This window comes from Belonocnema kinseyi, chromosome 1 (genome assembly GCF_010883055.1).
Source record: "Belonocnema kinseyi isolate 2016_QV_RU_SX_M_011 chromosome 1, B_treatae_v1, whole genome shotgun sequence".
Lineage (NCBI taxonomy): Eukaryota > Metazoa > Arthropoda > Insecta > Hymenoptera > Cynipidae > Belonocnema > Belonocnema kinseyi.
In genome coordinates, this window is record NC_046657.1 from 92,176,920 (window position 1) to 92,199,644 (window position 22,725).

At 32.7% G+C, this 22,725-nt stretch overlaps 1 protein-coding gene across 4 annotated transcripts in view; it reads left to right on the forward strand.

Annotated features, from left to right (window-relative positions):
• The window catches only part of LOC117183066 (potassium voltage-gated channel protein Shab), a 164,409-nt gene that overhangs the window by 63,374 nt on the left and 78,310 nt on the right, over positions 1–22,725 (forward strand). For all 4 annotated transcript variants that reach the window (XR_004468342.1, XM_033376223.1, XM_033376232.1 and 1 more), the window contains exons 3-4: positions 5,882–6,728; positions 9,439–9,740. Coding sequence is in view for 3 of the 4 variants with exons in the window: in XM_033376223.1 (XP_033232114.1) it covers positions 5,882–6,728; positions 9,439–9,740 (1,149 nt within the window). In the remaining variant the exon portion in view is untranslated. The remainder of the gene's footprint in view (positions 1–5,881; positions 6,729–9,438; positions 9,741–22,725) is intronic.

A 22,725-nucleotide genomic window follows, 5' to 3' on the forward strand; every position in this document is an offset into this window, starting at 1 on the left:
AAAAAATACTTCAAAGAATCACCGCAGTGCCCCACTGGGAATAACTGCTATACGAGGTTTGTTCAAAAAATAAGGTGACTTTATGGTTTTCTCAAAAAATATTAATTTATTCCTCAATATTTATGTTGTCCCCTTCAAATTAATCCCCCTCAGATATAATACACTTGTGCCAACGATTTTTCCAATCATCGAAGCACTTATGGTAATCATTTTGTGGTATAGCCCTGAGTTCTTTCAGCGACGCAGTTTTTATCTCCTCAATCGTTGAAAATCGATGTCCTTTCATGGGTCTCTTCAGTTTTGGGAAAAGAAAAAAGTCACTGGGGGGCAAATTCGGTGAATATGGAAGCTGAGGCACGACTGTGGTGCTGTTTTTGGTCAGAAAATCTTTCACAAGCAACGATGAATGAGCAGCTGCATTATCGTGATGCAAAAGCCACGAATTGTTTTTCTAAAGTTCCGGATGTTTTTTGCGTATCGCCTTTCGCAAACGGCATGGCATGAACCAACCGATATGCCAATATCTTCAGCAACTTCTCTGATGGTAATTCGGCGATTTTTCAACACCATTTCTTCCACTTCTTGAACGTTTTCATCTGTTGTTGACGTGCTGGGACGTCCAGGGCAAGGTTCGTCTTCGACATCCTCTCGGCCTTCTTGGAACAGCTTGTACCACTTATACACATTTTTCTTACTCAGAGTAGACTCACCGTTTGCAATTGTCAACATTTCAAGAGTTTTAGAGCACTGGATTTCATTTTTCACACAAAATTTAATGCAAACTCTCTTTGCTCCATTTTTTTCGGAAGAAGAAAATCGCCGAGCACACCAAACCCTTCTAATCTTTTACGCCTCTGCCAGAAAAACAACACGAGCTATATAGTCAAAACTGTGAACATATGATCGTGACGAGTGTACCAACACAACAAAACAAAAAATTTACCACGGCCGTGAGATAAGTGTCAACTATATATTTAGTTTGATATATCAGGAAGGCCACCTCCACTTTCAAAAACTCTGTTTATTTTTTGATTTTTTTTTTGTTTAAGAATGTTTTCCATCGCTAAAAAAAGCAAACCGATTGATCGACAAGAACATTCGAGGACAGTTGCGGAAATTAGCATGGAGTAGAACAAATCTTAAAATAGATCGGAATTTTCCAGAATAATAGATATGCAAGATATAAGTTTCGAATTCTTTTTTTTAACCTAAATTCAATTTAAAATTAGATATTGTTTCTCAATTTTACTTATAGATGTTTTAACCATTTTCTTAAAGTTCAATGACATTTGACATTCTTTAGACCAAACATTTGTTTTATAATTACTCTAAATAAACATGATGATTCCAGAGTATATAAATCTTACTACATTGAGCTTGAGTTCTTTGCGAACTGCGACGCAGAATTTCAATCTACATAGAATTCAGTGTTAACGCCCACGCATTTGTTTCACTGGCAGATACGTATGCCCTCGATAGCAAAAAATTCTGCTGATGTTGTGAATGGTAGGAGCGAAAAATGAACTTTTCCAGTTATGTGTACTCTGATTTAATAAAAATGGATTTAAGGAATGGATTTGTAATGGAATAGAATACAATATATAATTTAATTAAAAATTAATTTACATGTAACCACTGATCACCTAGTTAGTGTTTATTATAATTAACGAATTGCAGAACTTTGTATCTGTGCACTCATGCAAGAATGAAAAAAGTAGACATAAAAAAAGTAATCAGGGTTGCTCGGCTGATTTAGCACGAAAATAAAATGCAGAATTTATTTAATTTCAGATTTTTTGTAATTATTTAGTATGCTAAACAATGGTTATCTTAATTGTTCTTTAATTGTTACAACTGCGAACTAGACCTTCATCCTTGGTTATCTACAATCTCTCTGCTAGATTTATGTCTGACCTGAAACGCGAATACTACTGAGTCTCGTGACTCGAGAAACCGTTCGGCTGGAAAGTAGACAAGTGACATAAACCATAGAAATTGTATAAACTTTCGATATGCATTTCATCACAAATACATAATATAGTATGTAGTGCAAATAGAAAGTACCAATTTAGTCAATGATTTTAAATATGCTTGTAAATTTATATGTATGATGTTTTATAAATTCAAGTCTTTGTCTAATTTTTGAGTGCAATCCTTCTGTTACAATGATATAAGACGATAAATGTCGTCCATTGAAATTGAAGTTGTAAATACGGAAATAAAATGTCTAGCTCTTATAAAATAAGATTTCTCTAAAATTTATGTCTGGTAAAATTGTTGACTATATTGTTGTCAGTGTTCATAGTTTAGACATAACATGCCACTACAGAATTTAGATGTACTCCTGTTTCTGAATTCTCTTAAATTCGTTTGAATTCCGCTAATATCGCATTAATTTTGTTTAATTTCTTTAAGGAATATTGAATTCTTGGAAAAATTTGCATTTCTTTGAGTTCTTTGCATTTCTTTGATTTTTTGAAGATTATTGAATTCCTTTGAATTCATTGAATACACTTTGTATCTGTTGTATTCTCTGCATTTCTTAGAATTCCTTCAAATCATTTTAAATTCCGTTGAATTATTTTGCATTTTTTACGATGAACTATTTGGAATTTTTGTGAACGTCTTTGAATTTTCTTGATTTTTAGCCTTGAATTTTTTTATTTGCCCGGAATAATTCTGAGGTAATCTAAATTCCTTTCAACACTTTTAAACTTTCGTGAAATTTATCAATTCTTTTTATTATTATTTTAAGTTCCCTTTAAGTTTTTCAATTCTTTGTGTTACTTTGAATTCTTAAATTTAGGTGTGCATTAAAATTGCTAGTGGTTAACCCGCTGGATAGATAGTATTTTACTAACAATGAAGGTACCCGTACTTTATTATACTGTATTCAATAATCTATAGTTAGCTGTGTTTAATCTTCTTTTTTGCTTTACATCCACCCCTGATTATGATAAAGAGATGCTTTATTTCTAGGTGATGTTAACGAAATAAATGTCAAGATTTCTATGCAACCCTATATTGTTACGTTTGTGAATGTAATAAAAAAAGTAATCACCTATGACGATAGTGGGAAGAATTACACGCGATTACCAGGTATCACGTGCATCTATTCCCGACACCGCTCCCGCCTAAAAAAAATATAACTTTTCTTTTGGGTACAAATTTCAACATTCGACTTTTACAATCGCTTCCAAAACTTCATTATGGCTGTGATGTTAATGATAAATTAGCCTTAAAACAGAAAAATGAATATAATACGACTTAAAAAATGGTTTAAGCATATGAAAAATTTTAACTCGAGCTTTGATAAGTTGGATGAGTTTTAACTTCTAAAAAAATAATTATTGTGTGTTTTTATAGCAATGAAAAAATTGTTATGTGATTATATGTATAATTTTGATAATATCGATTCTGCAGAATAATAAATATTTAAACATAATTTTGTCTATCGATAACAATACCGTATTTAAGAACCAAGTTTATAGAATCAGTTTATCTATGCACATTTATATCTCTTTAACAATGATTGTTTGAATAAAATTAAAACATTGAAACAATTTAATTGTAGTCAAATCAAATTAAAACAAAATTCAAAAGTCATAGCAAAATTTCAGAAAGATGATATTTTGTAAGTATAGGTATACTCTTTACATTTAAAATTCTTGAAACATTTTACAGTAAATCGATATACTTCAAAAATTTCAATAATACAAAATTTTGATTAGATTTGCTAAAGAAATGGTAGAAAATCGAGAATACCATATGGTGATTAAAGTTTGTCTTGGATAGCTCTGAAGTTACATTTAATATAAAAATAACAAATTCAACTTATGATTAAAATAATAAAGATTATTTCTGATAAACAAATTTTAACAATGTGTGTTAATTATTGTAATTCAGCAAGCAATAGTGAAAATTTGCAACCATTACAGATGAAAGTGGCGAACATCAGTTAGATTTGACATGCGCAACATTTAAGGACCATATGCTGGCCTAATCACGTAACTGTCGATCACGTGGAAAATTCTCTTCTAGCGGTTTTACGGCTTTGCGAATTATATGAATGCCGTATAATAGCTAGACAACATTTTCTACATTTTCGACAGAGAGTAATGTGGTTCGGTTGTTGTACGCCTTTCACGGGAACCACTGTTAAGTTTTAATGCCCATGGCATTAGGGTAACCCTTAAATATGAGCACATAGTCAAAAAATGTTGTCGACATTATTTTGCACCCACCCATGGAATTTCGTCTCATTGTCAGAAAAATAATGTATTCCAAATTCTATCCAAGCAGATTTACATGGGGTGGGGGGATGTAAAAAACTGAAACTCCGCATAACATTCCCAGTTTTCATTCAAATTAATTTTCAAATGAAATACGTAGTCTGTCCCGACAATATAAATAATAGTAAGACATATGAGTTAAGTCAATGTGAATGAATTTATATGTATCCATGATAAGGTAAACCCTACAGAGCATATGTGCATTAGTGACTTTGAACTTATTGTATGTTAAACGTTTACGTGTAAAATAATATGTTTTAGATTAAGTTTTAGATAAAATTTTCTTTATTTTGATGACAATTTGGTATTTTTTTATTTACCTGAGAAAATATTCCGCTCTAGCACTTTAAAATAAGAATAATGTTCAGGATAGAAATGAAATAAAATTTGCTATGGTTCATGTTATAAATGCACCGTAAGTCTACTATTTCTTTTTTAGACCTTGTTAAAATTCGTCCGGTGGGGAATTAAAAATGTTTGGACATGCTTTTTAATATAATGTATAAATCAAAAACATTTTTGTTAATTTTCAGGCCTTATTTCGCGATTTTTTACTGAAATAAATATGAGAAATAAAAATTGTAATTACTTTCTTTATAAGCAATAATTTCACAAGTGCTTTCCCTTCATATTCCTGTGGGTGCCAAATTGGAAGACGTCTTTATTACATTTTAAATAATGTCTTTAAAATGTCGTAATGACATTTTTTAGTTTTATGCTCACTGGGGTAGTTGCAAACTAGAATCTAAGTGATTCGCTTAAAAATCAGATTTATAACCATTATCTGTTTTGAATGATCAGTAGGTAGCGATTGAGATGAGAGGGGTTTGCAAACTCTCTATAAACATACTAAAATCGTGAGTTGAATTGGGAGCGGGGTTTGGAAGGGACAATTATTGAGAGTGGCTGGATTATGCGAGATTGAGAATGATTCAAGAAGCCACCATGAACAAAGAACTCCACCTAGAAATTTTCCACTGAACTTCTTTCTCCTTGCTCTGAGGCTAATACCGCTCTTCATGCCTGGTGTGCACCCTTCAATATTTTCTTTTCAGATCACAAAAAGTCTCTTGAAAACTTTTCTTGACCTGAAATTCAATTAAAGTTCCATTAAGTCCTTAACAGTCTGCTTCAAGTTGCATGTTGCTTCTTGATCTATGATTTTCCATGCATTTTATTTAAGTTTTATCATATATTATGTATATGAAAGTCTTAAAGTTCCTTCAAGATCTGTGAGGGCCCTTAAAATCTTTAAGTTTTTGAGTCTGGTGTACGCTGGAATTGTAAGTAGTTAAGGGTTCACTTTTATCTGAAATTAAAATATAAACTCCATTGAAGTAAAAGAAAGTCGCTTATAAAATTCCAACCTTAAGTTCTCAAATCATACTTGTAGGCTTATACCCTAAAAAACTAAGCACAAGGCAATTCCTCTATAGGATTATCTGTACTTCAGATCGTTATCAAAAGCGATAAAGCTTTCTTAAAACGTTGCTAGATCCCGATAAAGAGGAATGCCAGACTCTCCTTTAAGCAAGAAGAACTCCGCAACGGCATGCAGTAATTCTCTGCTGAATTGCGTGACTTTGCAGGTGATAGCTGTGATATCAATACTCTTTATAGTGCTATCAACGATCGCACTTACTCTCAACACCATTCCTAGTATGCAAGTATACGATGAGCAGGGTACCCTTCAAGATAATCCGCAACTCGCGATGGTGGAAGCTGTGTGCATCACTTGGTTCACTTTGGAGTATGTGCTGAGGTTCAGCGCCTCGCCGGATAAGTGGAAGTTCTTCAAGGGCGGACTGAACGTGATAGATCTGCTGGCAATTATGCCTTACTTCGTGTCCCTCTTCCTAGTAGAGACCAACAAGAACGCCACCGACCAGTTCCAAGATGTGCGCCGGGTCGTGCAGATCTTCCGGATCATGAGGATCCTGCGAATCCTGAAGCTGGCTCGCCATTCGACAGGACTTCAGAGCTTGGGCTTTACGCTCCGCAATTCCTACAAGGAGTTGGGCCTGCTCATGTTGTTCCTGGCAATGGGGGTGCTGATCTTCTCTAGCCTGGCGTATTTCGCTGAGAAGGATGAGCAAGGCACGAAATTCATAAGCATTCCGGAGACGTTCTGGTGGGCAGGAATCACCATGACGACCGTTGGGTATGGTGACATTTACCCCACGACTCCTCTTGGCAAAATGATTGGCAGTGTGTGTTGCATATGTGGTGTCCTGGTAATCGCGTTACCTATTCCTATTATCGTCAATAATTTTGCCGAGTTCTACAAGAACCAGATGAGGCGAGAAAAGGCGCTCAAGCGTCGCGAAGCGCTCGAAAGGGCCAAGAGAGAGGGCAGCATCGTGTCCTTTCATCATATCAATCTGAGGGACGCCTTCGCCAAGAGCATGGACCTCATCGACGTCATCGTCGACACTGGTAAGAATTTATAGGTACAAGGATAATACTTCCTGAAACAAGGGCTGAGTATTATCTTGCAATTGATTGTGAGCTGAACGTCGTCATTATTGTAGCTTTAGTCTTTCTCTGTTTTCTGATGAAGTTATACTCTGGCAAAGTATTCTGGCATTTCTTTCAGCTTCTACGTCACCTGGACAGGGTGAAGAGGCTCCGCTTTTCATCTGTGCACGCATACTCATTGCACGTGAACAGTACATTCTATGAACATATATTGAATTTTATATATTTGAATGTTTAAGTGATTATTGTTTCATCAACACATTATAACTGTACAGTGCCTTGCCATATTATTAGGCAAAAGGTGAAAAATTACAATTTTCATTTTATTTATGTCATTTGTTATAATTATTTTGAGCGTTCTTGTGTTTTTAAACTCCTAGTTTGCTAGAAATTCCAGATTCACCAGACGAATTAGCACGGTTTTAGGTAAAAAAAAAGTCACCGTTCTCGACTGACCGGGAAAAACTCAAGCTATGTATCTTATCTACAATGTTTGGAACTTCATGAATCAAAAGTTAGTAAGCACGATCCTGCGACCAAGTAAGAGCTAATTCGGATTCTCAATCACATTTGGGAACATTGCCCTGAAATATATTGTGGATGATCAATTTCATTCAAAAAATAATGATCTACATTGAACTAAAGCATTTTTACAATAAAAACCGACTTTTAAATAGAATCATAATTTCGTATGCCCACCTTTGACGGATAATAAAGCTTCAATACGACAAGACATACTGTTCATACAGTTTTCAATTTTAATGTTTATCTCTGGACAATGTTTCCAAATCTGATTGAGTATCCGAATTAGCTCTTACTTGGTCGTAGGATCGTGCTTACTGACTTTGGTTTCATCAAGTTCCAAACGTTCTAGATGGGATTCATATCTTGAGATATTCTTGGTGATTCGAGAACGGTGACCTTCTTTCGACCTAAAAACGTGCTAATTCGTCTGGCGAATCTGGCAAATCTAGCGAACTAGAAGTTTAAAAACACAAGAAAGCTCAAATACTGACAATAAATGACCAAAATAATGTGAAAATTGTAATTTTTAGCTTTGGCCTAATAATATGGCAAGTTACTGTAAGAGGCACATGCTTAAATTTGACCAAAAATGTGAAAACACTTTGGAAGGGAATCGCAAGTATAGAGTATATTAATATAATAGTGATATATGCATATATATAATATTATAAAAATATAATAATACTATATAGAGTATATAGGAGTAATTGTATAATAATATTCTGTACGAGACTCGCAAAAATCCAATATTCACTCAAAACTTTTTTTTAATTATGAAACTTTATATCATGATGAGGCATTACATTAAGTGAAATTGTAAGGAATTTTGAAGAAATATTTTTGTTTCAATTCAAACGTTAAGTGCAAAGATTTGTGGAAGGCATTTCACAGATTTTTTCCATGGGAAGTAAGTTTCAAGAATTAAAAGAATTTGTGAAATCAATACTTGGCTTTTTAATTGGTTTTCACAGTCGTCGGAGTCATATTTTAACAAAAGACTGTTTTGAATATCTTTTTTTTTCTATGTTCCTAAAAGTGAAATCGGTTGATGAAATAATTAATTACTAATTCTATTCAGCAATGCCTATATTCCCGTAGAGTTAAGTTGACTATTTACTTTTCGTTTTTCACGGTACCTGTACATTTCACATTGCTTATTTTCCCTATACTTTTATTGTGCTCTTATTTTCCAGTATATGTAACTTCATAACTTATATTCGTTGAAACATTATATATTTATAAAGATATAAAAAAAGAAATATTTTGTTTTTATAATAGTGTACTTTATTTTGAAACTTTCATAACGAAGAATTTTTTTTCTTATTATTTATTAAAGACGTAAGATTTATTTAAGTACATTTTTTTCCTATTTTGTCATCACTGTTGTTCAGTTCAGTGTTTCAATATCGTAAAGCTGCTTCTTTTTCATATATGTATAACATTTGTTGATTATTTTATGTGAGCTCTTAAGGAAATTTATGACCAATGTTCTATGTTTATCCCTTAAACATAAATCAAAATTTTTAATCTCCTAGGCACTCTGCTCTCTCAAATCGTTTTTAAAGAATTAACTTCATTGTTTCTCTAATGGCTGACTGGAAACGAGAGAAGTCAAATTTCATTTCTCTCTGAGCTTTCGTTGACTCCCTAAGGATCCATAACAAGGTTTATTACCCTGGCATAGCTGTCTAATGAGTTTTTTGGGATAGCAGACGATCCTCCAGAAGGTTACTCTCAAACACTCCTTTTAAAAGCTTAGAATAGTTAATAATGTTGAAGAAAATTCAGTGTATTATTGTTCTGAATTCTATTTTGAAATAGAATCGAATGCACTCATGTTAATCGAAACTTTTGTTTCATGAAAGTTTTGTTTCATTCTGTTCTAAATAAAAATAGAATGCCACAAAGATTTGACTATGACCTCCTTATTTAAAATATTTCTTTGAATTGAGTTTATATCACTTTAAAAGGTAAAATATTAAGCAAGAAAATAGGAATTAAGGCAGTGCTTCCATGATCGGCAGTAAAACTTTCTCTGGTAATTCTATTGGACAAAAGTAGAATTTGTGGCCAAAAGGTTACCCCCTTTTAAGCACGTTGCAAGCTTACAGTTGGAAAAATACAGACGATTTTTGATTCCTAGGTCACAACATGTCTGGTGTCGATGGTAACAGTACAGAAGGAGAGTCTGGCTGTGATCGAGGTCCGGCACAAACGGGTGCTGGATGTTATAGAAATTACGAACATTACGTTAGCTTATCGAACAAACGTACAAGCACTTCCACTTGCTTCCCGACGTTGCCGAATGACCTTTCAACCACACCGGATAGTCCTAATCGGCGGCTGCTTGATTTCGCCCAAAACATATCTAGCAACCAGAGTGAGCATTACTTCCATGATCAAGTATCAGCGCAGCAATTCAACCAAGGCAATACTACCCCTAGCGTAAGTTTTTTTAATCCAGTTTTTCTCTTCATGTGACTATATGATAAGAGCTTCAACAAACTACCTTCTCTGTTATGCTTTATTAATTAAGATTTATTTTTTAAGTTGTATAAAAAAACTCTGGATAAATGTTTTTAAGAGCTGCGTGTAATTTGATAAATAAATGTTTAAACTCTTTGCATTATTATATACTATAGACTACAATGAGTTATAATTGTTAAACCAATTTAATAACTAAGATAAAGGGACGGGATTACCCTGCTGGTACTTTGCAAATGAAAATGTACGGCGAAGCGAAGCTAAGCAGCGTATCACCCGTTTTTAATGAAAACTGACGAGCCAATACACGAGTTACAATGGCCTACTCTCTGCACCTGTTGCACAAGTCAGCTTTTGTAAAAGATGCAGGAAAGCTTCGATTTTATGAATAATAAAAACAAACTTTCTGGAAATTTTAGAATGCCATAACTTACGAGAATTTAAACAAATTTTAACATTTCTAGGTTAATCCATGGTAACATGAACTGGGGCGGAACGCTACATTTTTTCACATACCATGATATAGATATAACGTGAAAGCGCATAAACTATCGTAAGATCGAATTAGCTTTTAATATGAGTTCTGTATGGCCTTCAGAAAAAATATTCAATAGATCGTTGCAAACAAATAGTATTTTGTATAACTAGGGAGAGATATTTCCATTTCTGCGGCAAGGGAAATGTTTTCAGCACGACACTTTTTTCATACTACTTATGATTTTAGTATTTTTCATGACTGTCGGTGGATTCAACAATCTCGCTTTTCTAGTCGGTGACAAAAGAGCTCCAAATTGCACAAAGCCAGTAATCAAAGCAACACGTTAGACACTTTCGTTATGTTATACCCATGCATGTAACAGATATCGACCTTCAAAAAACATGATTGTCATCTACACAACATTTTCACAAAAGGTGATTATATGACATGTTCTTTTGATGTCGTCATTTTTCTACCCGCAAGGCAGCAGAAAGTACTTTTTTATCACATCGCTCGAGAGGCGAGTTTGTGGGCTCGCTCCAGAGGCATGAAAATAGGTCGACATTATGGGAGGTGTTATAAAACACGTGTTTTAAATATATTAAGGTAATAGGTAGTTTTAGCAATTCACCTCTCGGTGGGGTGAATCACTCCACTTAAAATTTTCGACTTATTTACAGCATTAAAATTAGGACAAAACTAAACCGCCCTCGTGAAAATAAATACCAACTGAAGATAGTGTTCTATATATAGGTATAGTAAGTCGTTGTCTTAAATCTATTTTAAACAGTTACATTTTCGTCCCCAGAAGACTACGATCGTTTCGACCCTCGCAGTTAAAATCCCCATTACTCTAAGGCCATCGTAAGGCCACCAAGGGTTGCCACTATTGGGAGCCGAGGTCATTTTTGGATGGCACTTGCTCCCAGTAGGATCCTGCGGTAATTATGTTCTTAGTATGGAAAATGTATCTCAAATCTCAATATTTTTATGGTAAGTTTTAGGTGCTTGTACTTGTGAAGGCCTACAGGTTTGGATTTTCTTACTTACAAGTCATTAATTGCAAAATCACACACTTGTGTAGTTATAAAGTTTTAATCCTTAGCAGATGGCAACTATTTAGTCTGTGGGTGGGATAAACAAGCATATCATGCTCTATAAATCTAGCCGAAATCGCTGAAGCCCATAAATCTCATAAAGCAGATAAGGTCCTTTACGAGCCTTAGCTAAATTGTTTTCTAGCAAAAACAGCTGTGCTTATATTGAAAAGAAAAAATCGGATCTATTCCGGCAGTTTTAAAAAACGAGAGAAAGAGAAAGAGACAATAGTGTTTCTTTCAATAGCCTAAAATTAAGGTATGTATAAGATTTAGTTGGTATTTCTTTTGACAAAGGTAGTCTGTCGAAGTAAAAAAAGAAAAATCAAGAACATAGCTCAAATTTTGATTAAATATTAACATTAAAACTATAAACTTTAATAAAATATCTTTGTGCCGATTAAAGCAAAAACAATAATAATAATGATAGAAAAAAGTCACACGTATGAACATAATCTATATCTTAATTTTACTTTGTTTTCTTATTATTGATTATATGGCTGAATAAATAACAGAAAAAAAGATGTGAATTTTTTTGCAAGTAATTTTAAAATAGATAAAGTTAAATTTTTTCGCATTAAGACAAAACAAGATTCAATAGCGTTGACATGGTAACCATTTCCCATGTGGTGGGTAAATCTTAACACGTGAAGGTAATTCTTTTGCAAGTAAATATTACTCTGAAATCACTGTACGTATATTACTTTGAATGTTATTCTTCATTGTTAATGGTTTTTTAATGTATTTATAATTTATTCCAAATGTAGCGATTCACCCCGGAATCTTTGGACATAGATTATTTGCGAACAACTTAAAAATAAGGTGCATTCCTCTCCGGGAGGGTTTAAATCACACATAGTTTCGTTATTTTGTAATTCCTTTTTTTACGAGATACATATAAAAGTGTGAGCCTAGCTTTGATTGATGTGAGATGTTGACATTTTTAGCACTATTAGTTGTTTATAAATCAAGCATTTAGATGTATATATGGATTTGCCTCGGTTGACAATATTCAAAGATTTCTAGAAAAAATCCATAAATTTCCTAAATTTCTGGCAAATTAAAAATTACCCAAAGTTTCCGCAAATTTAAGGTAAATAAAAATTTCGGAATTTTTCGCTAATTTTTAGTAATTTATGTTAATTTATCAGTAATATATAGTAAATTATCGTTTCGAATTGGTTCAAATATATCACTATTCACAATCAGTCCGTCAAGTGTCAACTCGTGAAGACAGTAGTAAGGTTCTTTTATATAGCTATACTGGATTTCGGCACTCCTCGAAACTAATTAGATCAAAATAAACATGCGCAGCGGCTATAAAAAGTGAGCCTGCTTCAAGTGTATAAGCATAGTAACTATGGTAGAAATAGTGCTCTTCATCATAGAGCGCAAGTGAAGCAGCTATAACAAGTCTTTTTATAACCGTTTTTTAACACGGTTTCAGAATTGGGCACTTCCCGCATGATATCTCATCTAACCTCATGCTATTAAGGGTAATAGAAGCTCAACATTACAAAAGCTAAAAAATAAGGTACCCTCTAGAAGGAAGAATGTGGAAAGTTTCTACCTAGTACATACTTGTTTACGTTATATTAATTTTTTGTTTTTACGTATAACAGTTATGAAATAATACTTTTAACAGTTTACTGTAGAAAATTAAAAATTATACATTACTATGGACATAGAGGAAGATTGCCTAAGGGAAATAGTTTCTATGAGTGAATCCTGAAGTTTCTGCATAACAAGCTTGGATAGAGCCAAATTAATAAACGGTGCCGAAAATAGAAATTGCCTCATTCCCTTAATTTTCTTCCAGCAGGGGACCCTTTTTGCTTTAGGTCAAGGTACGATAGATTAAATACTTTTAAAATTATTTATATATTTTATCCAGAGTTCCAACCATATTTCTTCAATATATTTAGTCATAGAAATGCATATTATACGTGAGAATATATTGACAAAATCTTTTGTAATCTAATTATATTCGTGAAAAAACGAAAAAATGTTTAACGGTTTTTTAGATATCAAAAACCGGCTTGTTTTGTGTTTATTATGCGTATTTTTTTGTGCTTCAGCTGTACAGTATAGTTGGGAAGTATTTTGCATATGTTCCTCAGGTAAAACATAATGATCCTAGAATGTGAGGATCACATATAATTTATTCTATTATATTTTCTATCTGAACAGAAACTTAAAAAGTTTTTTAAAGAAAGATTATTGTATTTTCAGTATTGTATTTATAATATTCAATATGATACTGTTAGTTTCTTATATGCTATATATGTAGTGTATATTTGGTGTTTGTGTTGTTCTAATGATACTTAGACATAAAAACCAACAAGATTTTTTGTGTAAATTAGGCAAAAAAATTTCCTCGTGAAAAATATGATTTGTAAGACCTCTCTTGCTTCAGTCTTCTGAAAAAGATCACCCTACAATTGAGAAAATGAAATAGCCAACTTTTACGACATTAAGAGTCTTTTTAATTGACTAGAAAATTCTTTGAGAAAACAAACACATTTAAAACAATATCAGTTTAAGCCTCGAAAAATGCTACTTTGGGATTGTCCATATATAACGTAACGCTTTTAAGGGTAGGACAGTGGTCGGCAAACTTTTTGCTGAATTTTCAGGTAATGACAGGTTTGACCTAAGAAATTTCTTTCGCCTACCGCTGCCAGCGCTACATTTTTTCTGAGATGGGTTAGCCTTGAATTCGAAATCTGTGACTTTTTTGCGATTACATATATATATATATATATATATATATATATGTATATACATATATAAAATTGTACTTGGAATGTCAAAAATCAATGATTTGATAAAATATAATGAAAAATCAATTTTAAACTAAAAGTGATATAGTTAATTGGTTTTTATTTTATTAAGACGATTTTCCGATTCTTTTCGATCGCAAAAATTCACAAAGTTTGAATTTCTGTGGCGGTTTGGACCTTCTTATCGGCAGCAGTATTTTGACTCGACCCGCCATAGGGCTTCTTTCGCGACTGTAGTTTGCCGACCACGGTGAAGGGGAGAGAGGGTCTGCCTGTCTAGCTTTACGGCAGTGATAAAAAAACTACCTGAAAAATCGCAAAAAGCGTTACGTAAGGGGTAGAGGAGGGGTCCAAAATCGTTGGAAAAATACGTTTCGTAGAATATGGACGACACCTTTGCAGTTTCTTCACAGTTAAATATATCATTCTTGTATTTTAATTTTCACTGACTTTTTTCATAACTCAAATCAATATCTGGCCGTTTTTACTTTTTTAGTAAATAATAATCATTTCATTTCTTAATTTTTTAGTTTTTCAAAATATGACGGGATCAGCATAGTAAAATGTCAAAAAAATAAAGATGAGACGAATCTTTAGCATAATTATTATGGATTACATGTCTTTTGAAGCAATTCTTCTTTTTGATTTTGTCGAATGAAATTATACATATAATTAAAATTATTTCTTTTTATTATAAAGATTAGATGTTTAAGGATTCGTTTGATGTGAATTGAATAAATTTACATTTCAGTGCGTTTCTCGAACGGCGTAAACCAGGAAAGGCTCCAATAGGGCAAGAAGTTCAAAACAGAATGTATTTGACCCTGAATGTATTTGACCTTAAACTTAAATAGGATTCTTGAAAAAAAAACATATAAAACAAATATCACATTTAAAAACCGTCAATAAAATTACAAACGTACTAAAACTAGAACTCGGTTTTCAACTTAATACACTAAATTAAAATACTTGTGAAGTAGGGATTTGAAAGATGTTTTTTATTGACTTATTACACGTTTTTCTTATTTTTCCATTTCTTTGAACTTCTTGTCTCACATTTATTATAATCACTTGAGTTATTTAGTTATTATATTTTATTGTATATTATATTTCTTTTTCATATGTTAAATTTCTATATTGTGCCTCATGTAAATTTTTATGTAACAACTTCATGAATTCGTCCTTGTAGGGTCATTTCTATCTCGGTCTCGTTAAAAATTCATCAAATTGCCATCCAAATACATCGAAACCTTCAAAAAACTCTCAAGGCGACCACGAGTTCCATAGAAGGCGAAAGTGAAAAATGTGCATCCTTGATCGCTGGTTGGTAGAGAAAAAAGTCCAGAACAGTTTTCATGAAATTTAAAATTGATATATTTCTTTTCTTCACTAAAATTTTTATGGCCGGCTATAGGACGTAGACCTTTTCAATTAAGAGTTCTTTACACAGTATATTCTTTGTTACGTTTATTATATACTACTTCTGCCTTTGAATGAATCTAGCGATTATTTCTTTTTTAATGTTTTAAAAACCATCCGTGAATATCAGGTTCAAATTAAAAACGGAAATTTACCAGCTTTGAGTACTCTCCTCCATTTTTCCTATCATAACACATAATTTACTTCAAAAAATTATTTTTTATTTGATTCAGAGAAACCTACATTTCGTCATTTTTATTCTAAGACAGAATTTCGTATGCAAATATTTCGAAAAATGGGACAAATTTATCAATTTTGTAATAAATTTTAGTAATACTTTAGTCTGTATATTTTTATTGCTATTGAAAAGAATCATTGAAGGTTCAATACAGAGCTGGGCTTCAAATAATTAAAAAATATAATGGAGGGGTACAGGTGCAAGGAGTCTTGATGAATTAGGCCAAATTTAGCACCGTGTTGGAACCTAAACTAACCTCAAAATATTCTTTATTCGGACCGATATAGTAGGGAATTATTGAATAACCGTCAATTATCGAATAAATGGTGGAAAAGTATTAAAAATTATACTATATAGCCACTTAGATAACAGTAAAGGGTTTAAGGTGAAATGCTGTCCGATTTATCTATTAGATTTAATATTACTTATTATAATTTTATAAAATTTAATATTTATTTATTTTTAGGTTTCTTTTTTGGGTCGCTGGATGCGAAATTGGGGTCAAAATTGCAAGATTCTAAATAGTTGACTCAATACACAGTGGATCCAAAAGTTGTGAGAATGCATGATTTCATCGTATTGGTATAAAACTTAGAACACGGGGGTCTCTGGGATAGCTAACTTCGAATTCATTGTCAAATAATTGTTAATTAAAAATGACGGCCACAAATTTCAGATTTGTACCAACTGCGATCTTGCAACTTGCAACTGCGATTGCCATCCGATTTATTCCCGGATGGGAGTGCTACGTTGAGAAATTACTTTTCCATAGTAACAGGTGACAATGTAATTACAATTTTCTCTGAAGCGACCCTCTCAATTGGAAATAAATCTCTGCATGCAAAAAAATCCGGCCACGAGGGATCGCGATGTGGTGCCGCCAATTTACACTCGGCGCGCCGAGTGTAATACATGGCGTTTGGTATTTGTACATATTTGCCTTGATTTTTGTCCTTTAAATAATTCCAGGTGATTCCTGTAGGTTTTTTTTCATAGATTGCGTATCCGTCTCTAAAAATGCTCTAGAATTTTAGGGTTTTCAGTAAATCGGGATCAAAAGGTGAATAAATTGCCAAATAACAAAAGGCTTTACAGAAAGAAAATGAATTTGAAACATGATAGGTAATGCGAAGAAAGGAAGGGTGAATTCGTTTTATTGATACAGACAGGGGATTTGTTAAATTTCATAGGACTATATGGATTACTGGAAGGGACGACTTGGATGGAAAAAGTAGCTGTAAATATAATATAAAACAAAAAAGCATAGCTGTAACAGTACTAAAAATCTAGCGATCAAGGAATCGGTAAAACATAAAATCTGCCAATCGAAAGATTTCAAGACCGGAAATATAATTGTGAATGTGGTTGTGAATCTTTCAACTACAGTTTAAATCTCTTACCTTACAGGGAAGGCAATCCAAACAAGACGGGAAACTCTAAAGGCGACTTTTGAAAGGGATTGAAAGCCTCAGAATGAAAAAAGCAAAAAACCGGATATAGCAGATTGTATGTCACTCAAACATTCACACGAAGAAACGTACTTGTACTTCGGGCGAGATTATTTTCGATTCCCATTCTGGAACCCTGTGGGTAAGAGTCCTTTTACAATGTACCTCTGCTAAATCATAGAAATATTCAATTAAAAGTAATGGAAAATTAGCATTGAAGAAAAAAAATTATTAGCTTTTATTATAGAGATTCAAGAACGCTCTCCGAATGGATTTAAGCGAGTCGAAGATTTAACCTCAGGGAACCAGAAACACAATGGAGACTTTTACTCACTGATAGAAAATGACCTAAAATGGCCTCAATCTTAACATTGCCTCTTTCACTCCGATGATGTAAAAGCTGGAAATAACATAAGAACAGAAACAGAATGTAACAAAAATACCGTGGGTACAATGTTTCACGTGTTACTTTTTTTATCCGTGTAAAATTCAAATTGTGCTAAACCCTGCAAGTTATTAACCGTCAAATCTATTAGAGTGTAACCATAAACGTTTTTTTATTGACTCACAGCACGAAGTACGTTGACGTCGCATGTTAATTATTTTAACAAACTTACTAACAATTACATGGAATTAAACAATATTCACTGTTAAGCCATATTGCTGTACCAAAGGAAATAATTTAAAACCGGAAAATCCATTTTCCTTTTTTAGGTCAGCTGCTTGTTATTATTGTTTGTTCGTTCTTAATAGCCTGTATTTTATTTATTCTTCCAATAATAATATGTATTCTTGAAAGTTACTTTTCTTCCTATGGGAAGGTGTCAGTTTTACACCAAAAAATTCTACACAGTTAAATTGAATATTGTACAATTCTACACAAAGTAAAAAAGAATAAGGAACCGCAAAAATTGCCCCCTTTGGGATTTACGATTTTGGGACTGAATTGTATGCTAAACCTGAAGATGAGAAATCAGCTACAGGAAATTGTTAAGGAGATGATTAGTTTTAGAGATATTAAAAGTCGATGTTCATTAACAAGTTACTGTTAATTTCTTAATTAATTTTGAACCCCTGCCAATATATCTGTAACTAATTGTCACCTTGAATTAACAATTTTGTGTAACATTGATTTGTTTATTGACATAGAATTCAGTTTTAAAAGCATGGGTCCCAAAAGGGGCGAAAAACATTATGCGATCACTGTTTAGGTTAGAGTTAACTCCCACTCTATTAAATTTTGCACATAAATATGGTTCTATTAGAACCGATTGTTCATTTCAAGGGAGTTGCAAAAAAAGGAACCCTCATAAATGGCACCACGTTCTATGTGATTTCCTTATATAAACTTAGAACTGCAACAAAAAGGCAACTCAAGTTTTTACTGCACTTTTCTTTAAAACATATTAGTTAGGGCACTAAAACCCTCTTCTCAATTAGATTATCAATTTACAATGATTGAAGTTTTATTATTCAATTTTATTAAATTGCATTCAATTTATTATTATTAATTTGGATCATTTAGGGTATTCTTGTGTAGAATTTAATCATGTAGAGTTACTTTTAGCCTACCAAGATTTTATTTTTACTTTTTGTTGAATTTTAAGATATAAAACTTAACTGTGTATGGTTTTAAAAAGGATGATGTTTGATAAGAGCTGCTTCTGGGCCAAAAAAAGGTCAATCATTTTTTTTTTGTGCAAATAGTAACTTTAAATCTTTCTGACTTCTCATTAGAAAAAATAATGTTTTCTAATTGCGGGCCCAAAAATAGCCCTTATTATCTCAACTACTTTATTAAAATTATGTGTAGAGTTTAAAAAATGTTAATTATTAAATTATACTCCTTAGAGTTTATGTAGATTCTCAAAATTCAATTGATAAATTTGTATAGAGTTTTATAGTGTCGAATTGAATTTTTATTTAAAATAAAATAAAATAATTAAATATGTGGTTTTTTCTGTGTAACGTTTATTTCTGTAGAATTGATACCGCCCCATTGCATCATGCATCCGTCTTTGATGTAACCCTCTAATTTATTTTCCCTAAGCCCGCTAAAAAATGTATAAAATTCCCATCGGTTCCTTTTCCTTTTGAAAAATGATTTTCTTTAATTAAAGTCTTTCGTTATATTATTATAATTTTGAGTTCATAGCGAGAGTTCTATGTTAGAAATGCAATTAGTCAATTTTTTCAAGTATTAAGATATTTCTTAAAAGTGTTAAAAGGAACATAAAAAGAAGTGTTTAGAAAAAATTATGATTTGCGAGTCTGACACGGGATGCTCCTTTTATAATAATATTAGTAATGTGTTTTTCATTAGGATAATGATAAAGTTCCTATAAAACCTATCATCGATTAGAAAACATGAGAATAATAACGATTGAGAAAGACAACAATGAAATCGTACAGGATGAACACAACAGTATTCTGTGATAAAGATAGGCTTCGAATTATAAAAATCTTATCAACTTATAGAAGCACGTGCTCCACAAGAACTCTACAGCGTACACTGCCGTGATATTTAAGAAAGCAGTATCTACAAAAAATCGAAAATGAGTTTTTTTATATCGTTGGAATCGTAAAAAAATATACATCCTTTTATGGAAATTTATAATAAATTTCAAGATATTTTTAAAATAATTATTGCAAAAGAGCCGCATCTTTTAATTCTGGCGAGTCGTAATAGGTAAGAAAACAGTATCTGCAGAAAATTTTCCGTAACTGCAAGAATTGTAAGACGGAAGCTCGAATACGGCACCCAAAATTATGCAAAAAAGCAGTATCTTTCAGATTAACACCAACCGGGTCTCAGAGGACGTGATGTTACTCAAGAAAGCAGTCCAAAGATACTGCTTTCTTGAAATTATGAGACCTCCGCAAATATATTATCTACACATAAAATTATTTCAGATTGCAAAAAGAACACAAATAATTATAAAAATTGTGAAAAGGAAGTAATATATATTTACTTCGCCCAGTTGTTGATTGCCAAAGAAAGGTACAAAAATAATTTTTTTAAATTTGAAAAGAATTTTTTGCAAAGAAATTTTCGACTTTTTGAAATAATTTGTATTTGTTTATATTTCAAACGATGTTAATACTTGTAATTATTTATATAATATTATTAAAATGTACTTTTAAAATTATTTCGAGCATGTGCTTGTATCGATTTCCAAATTTTTAAATCGTATCGATTTATTAATTTTTCGCCGTAAATTAAAATTTTTCCCAGATACTGCTTTCTTGCGAACACCATAGCTGCTTTCCGAAGCTCGGTATTCGCAAGAAATCAGTTTCTAAAGATGCGGCATTTTTGCCTAATTTCGGTTTACATTTTTTGCAGTATCTGCATTTTTTATAACAAATTAACAATTTATTTAATTTTTTTAGAAATGAGAAGATCACATTTAAATTGACCAAGAACGATAAAAAAAGTTTCAAAAGTAATTTTAAATGAGCGATCTTCACTAATAATGATTTTAATAGTTTTCTTTGATTATCTCGGTTTGCTGTTTTCGTCGATACTGTTTTCTTAAATATCAAGGCAGTACACTGTAGATGTGAAACAGTAGGAAATGACTTTTACTTGTGATATTTATAGAAAAAAAATAGTATCCTGAATTACTTGAAACCTTTAAAAACTGAATTTTGCAAAATCTGTCTTTATCAATTTGTTATTCTCTTGTCAACTGACCCGAAGGACACTATCTTAACAGAGATTTCCGAATACATCAGAACCCTGACTTAGTAAGAGTGTCGGGAGTTGCCTGCAAATATCCTTGTTACTAAATCGGGGGAATCGAACCGTGAACCAACAGGGCCACCTAAATCGATTCCATTTGGAATGCTTATTATTGTGCAACATACTCTCCTGAGTACTCACACACTGCCGCCCTTTCGGGCAAGAGTTCCATCCGAATCTCGCCCTGGTTCCTGGGAAACTGCGTGGCCTAGTATCAACTATTTACTATACTAGAACGTCATGCGCGTGCTTAATTCTTTTACACAAAATTATTTTATTTGTAAATGAAGTTCAATAAAATGCCATGAAATTAATTATGACTTTAATAACTTTTATTTGTACACGGCCACGTGTGGGTGCCCTCTCACGATGCAGATTAAATAATTGTCAACTCTAAACATTTAGATGCAACTTTGAAAAAAACAGTCTAAAATGACGGCGCGTATTAACACCTATGTTTCCACCTGCTGCTATTATAAAATCTGTTGGTTCTGACGAATGTGCCATCATATCAGGAATTTTAGTACTTTTCTATTGGAATATATAACAAATGATAAAACAAATTATTTTTGAAATTCAGTAATAATTGTTCGGTAAATGAAAATGAAAGACGAAAGACCATAAACGTTAACTTATACTAGAAAAGTTTCACAAAGATTTCAACAACTTCTAACGAATTTCTTAGATTTAAATTGGAAGAACATCGGGTAATTCGGCCAAAAAGCGGTTAAGAAATGTTGCTTCAGTCAAGAAATTGTTAACTTGTTTTGTCTTTTAAGGCTCAACGTAAGGTTACGGTGAACTTTAAAAGTCAAATCAAGTGAACCAATTCTAGCAAGAAAATTGGAGTAGAATTTTATTCCCTGATGATAGAATCTCATAGCAATTTGGAAGCCACGTGGTGATTTAAGGTTAGGAAGGAAGAAAGTAAAAACTATATACACAAGTCTATAATTTAATTAAAAATAATAATTATGCACGCTCTAATTGGGGGTTTCAAACTAATTACTAAAATAAGGTTGATTTTAACTACGAGTCTCGATTTTATTTGCAAACTTCGAAGAGCCAACGCGACGTGAGTGAAAGGAGCATCCTCGTTCCAGGTGCGAAACTGAAAAGTACTGAGGGTTCATGCAGACGACAGACACAGCAGGCGCTATATATGGCGGTAAATTTTAAATTGTACAGGTTAAACATTGTTTGAATATAGAGCAGTTTATAACAATTGTATCATTTCTGTTGTTGCACATAGAAGAATCGATAACAGTTTAATTTAAAATGTTAAATTATTCGAAAAAATTTAAAGTTTTTTTTAAGAATTTAAAAAAGCTCATTTTTGTTTCACTGATCTAATAAATCTTTAAATTATAATTTTCAAATAATAATCCATCTAGCATCCATAATTACGTCTTTGATAATATCACGGTTCTTAAAAAATGTGTAATTTCTACAAAAACATTAACCTGACCAGTGTCCAGCCGGCTCCCGATCATGGGATAAAACCAGGGTTGGTCCGGTCAGTAACCGGCGGGCCCTGGACTACGTGATTCAAGAAAAATGTAGACCCACCGGCTCTTGTCCATGAAACCCAGCCAGGGGTATCCCGGCCAGGATCCGACCAGAAACCTTGTTGTATTAGGGTCAACCGGGGAAATTTCTACACGGGCACTGTTATAATAATTGGAATAATACGAGGCGTGTTAAAAAAATAAGGTGACTTTATCGTTTTCTCAAAAAA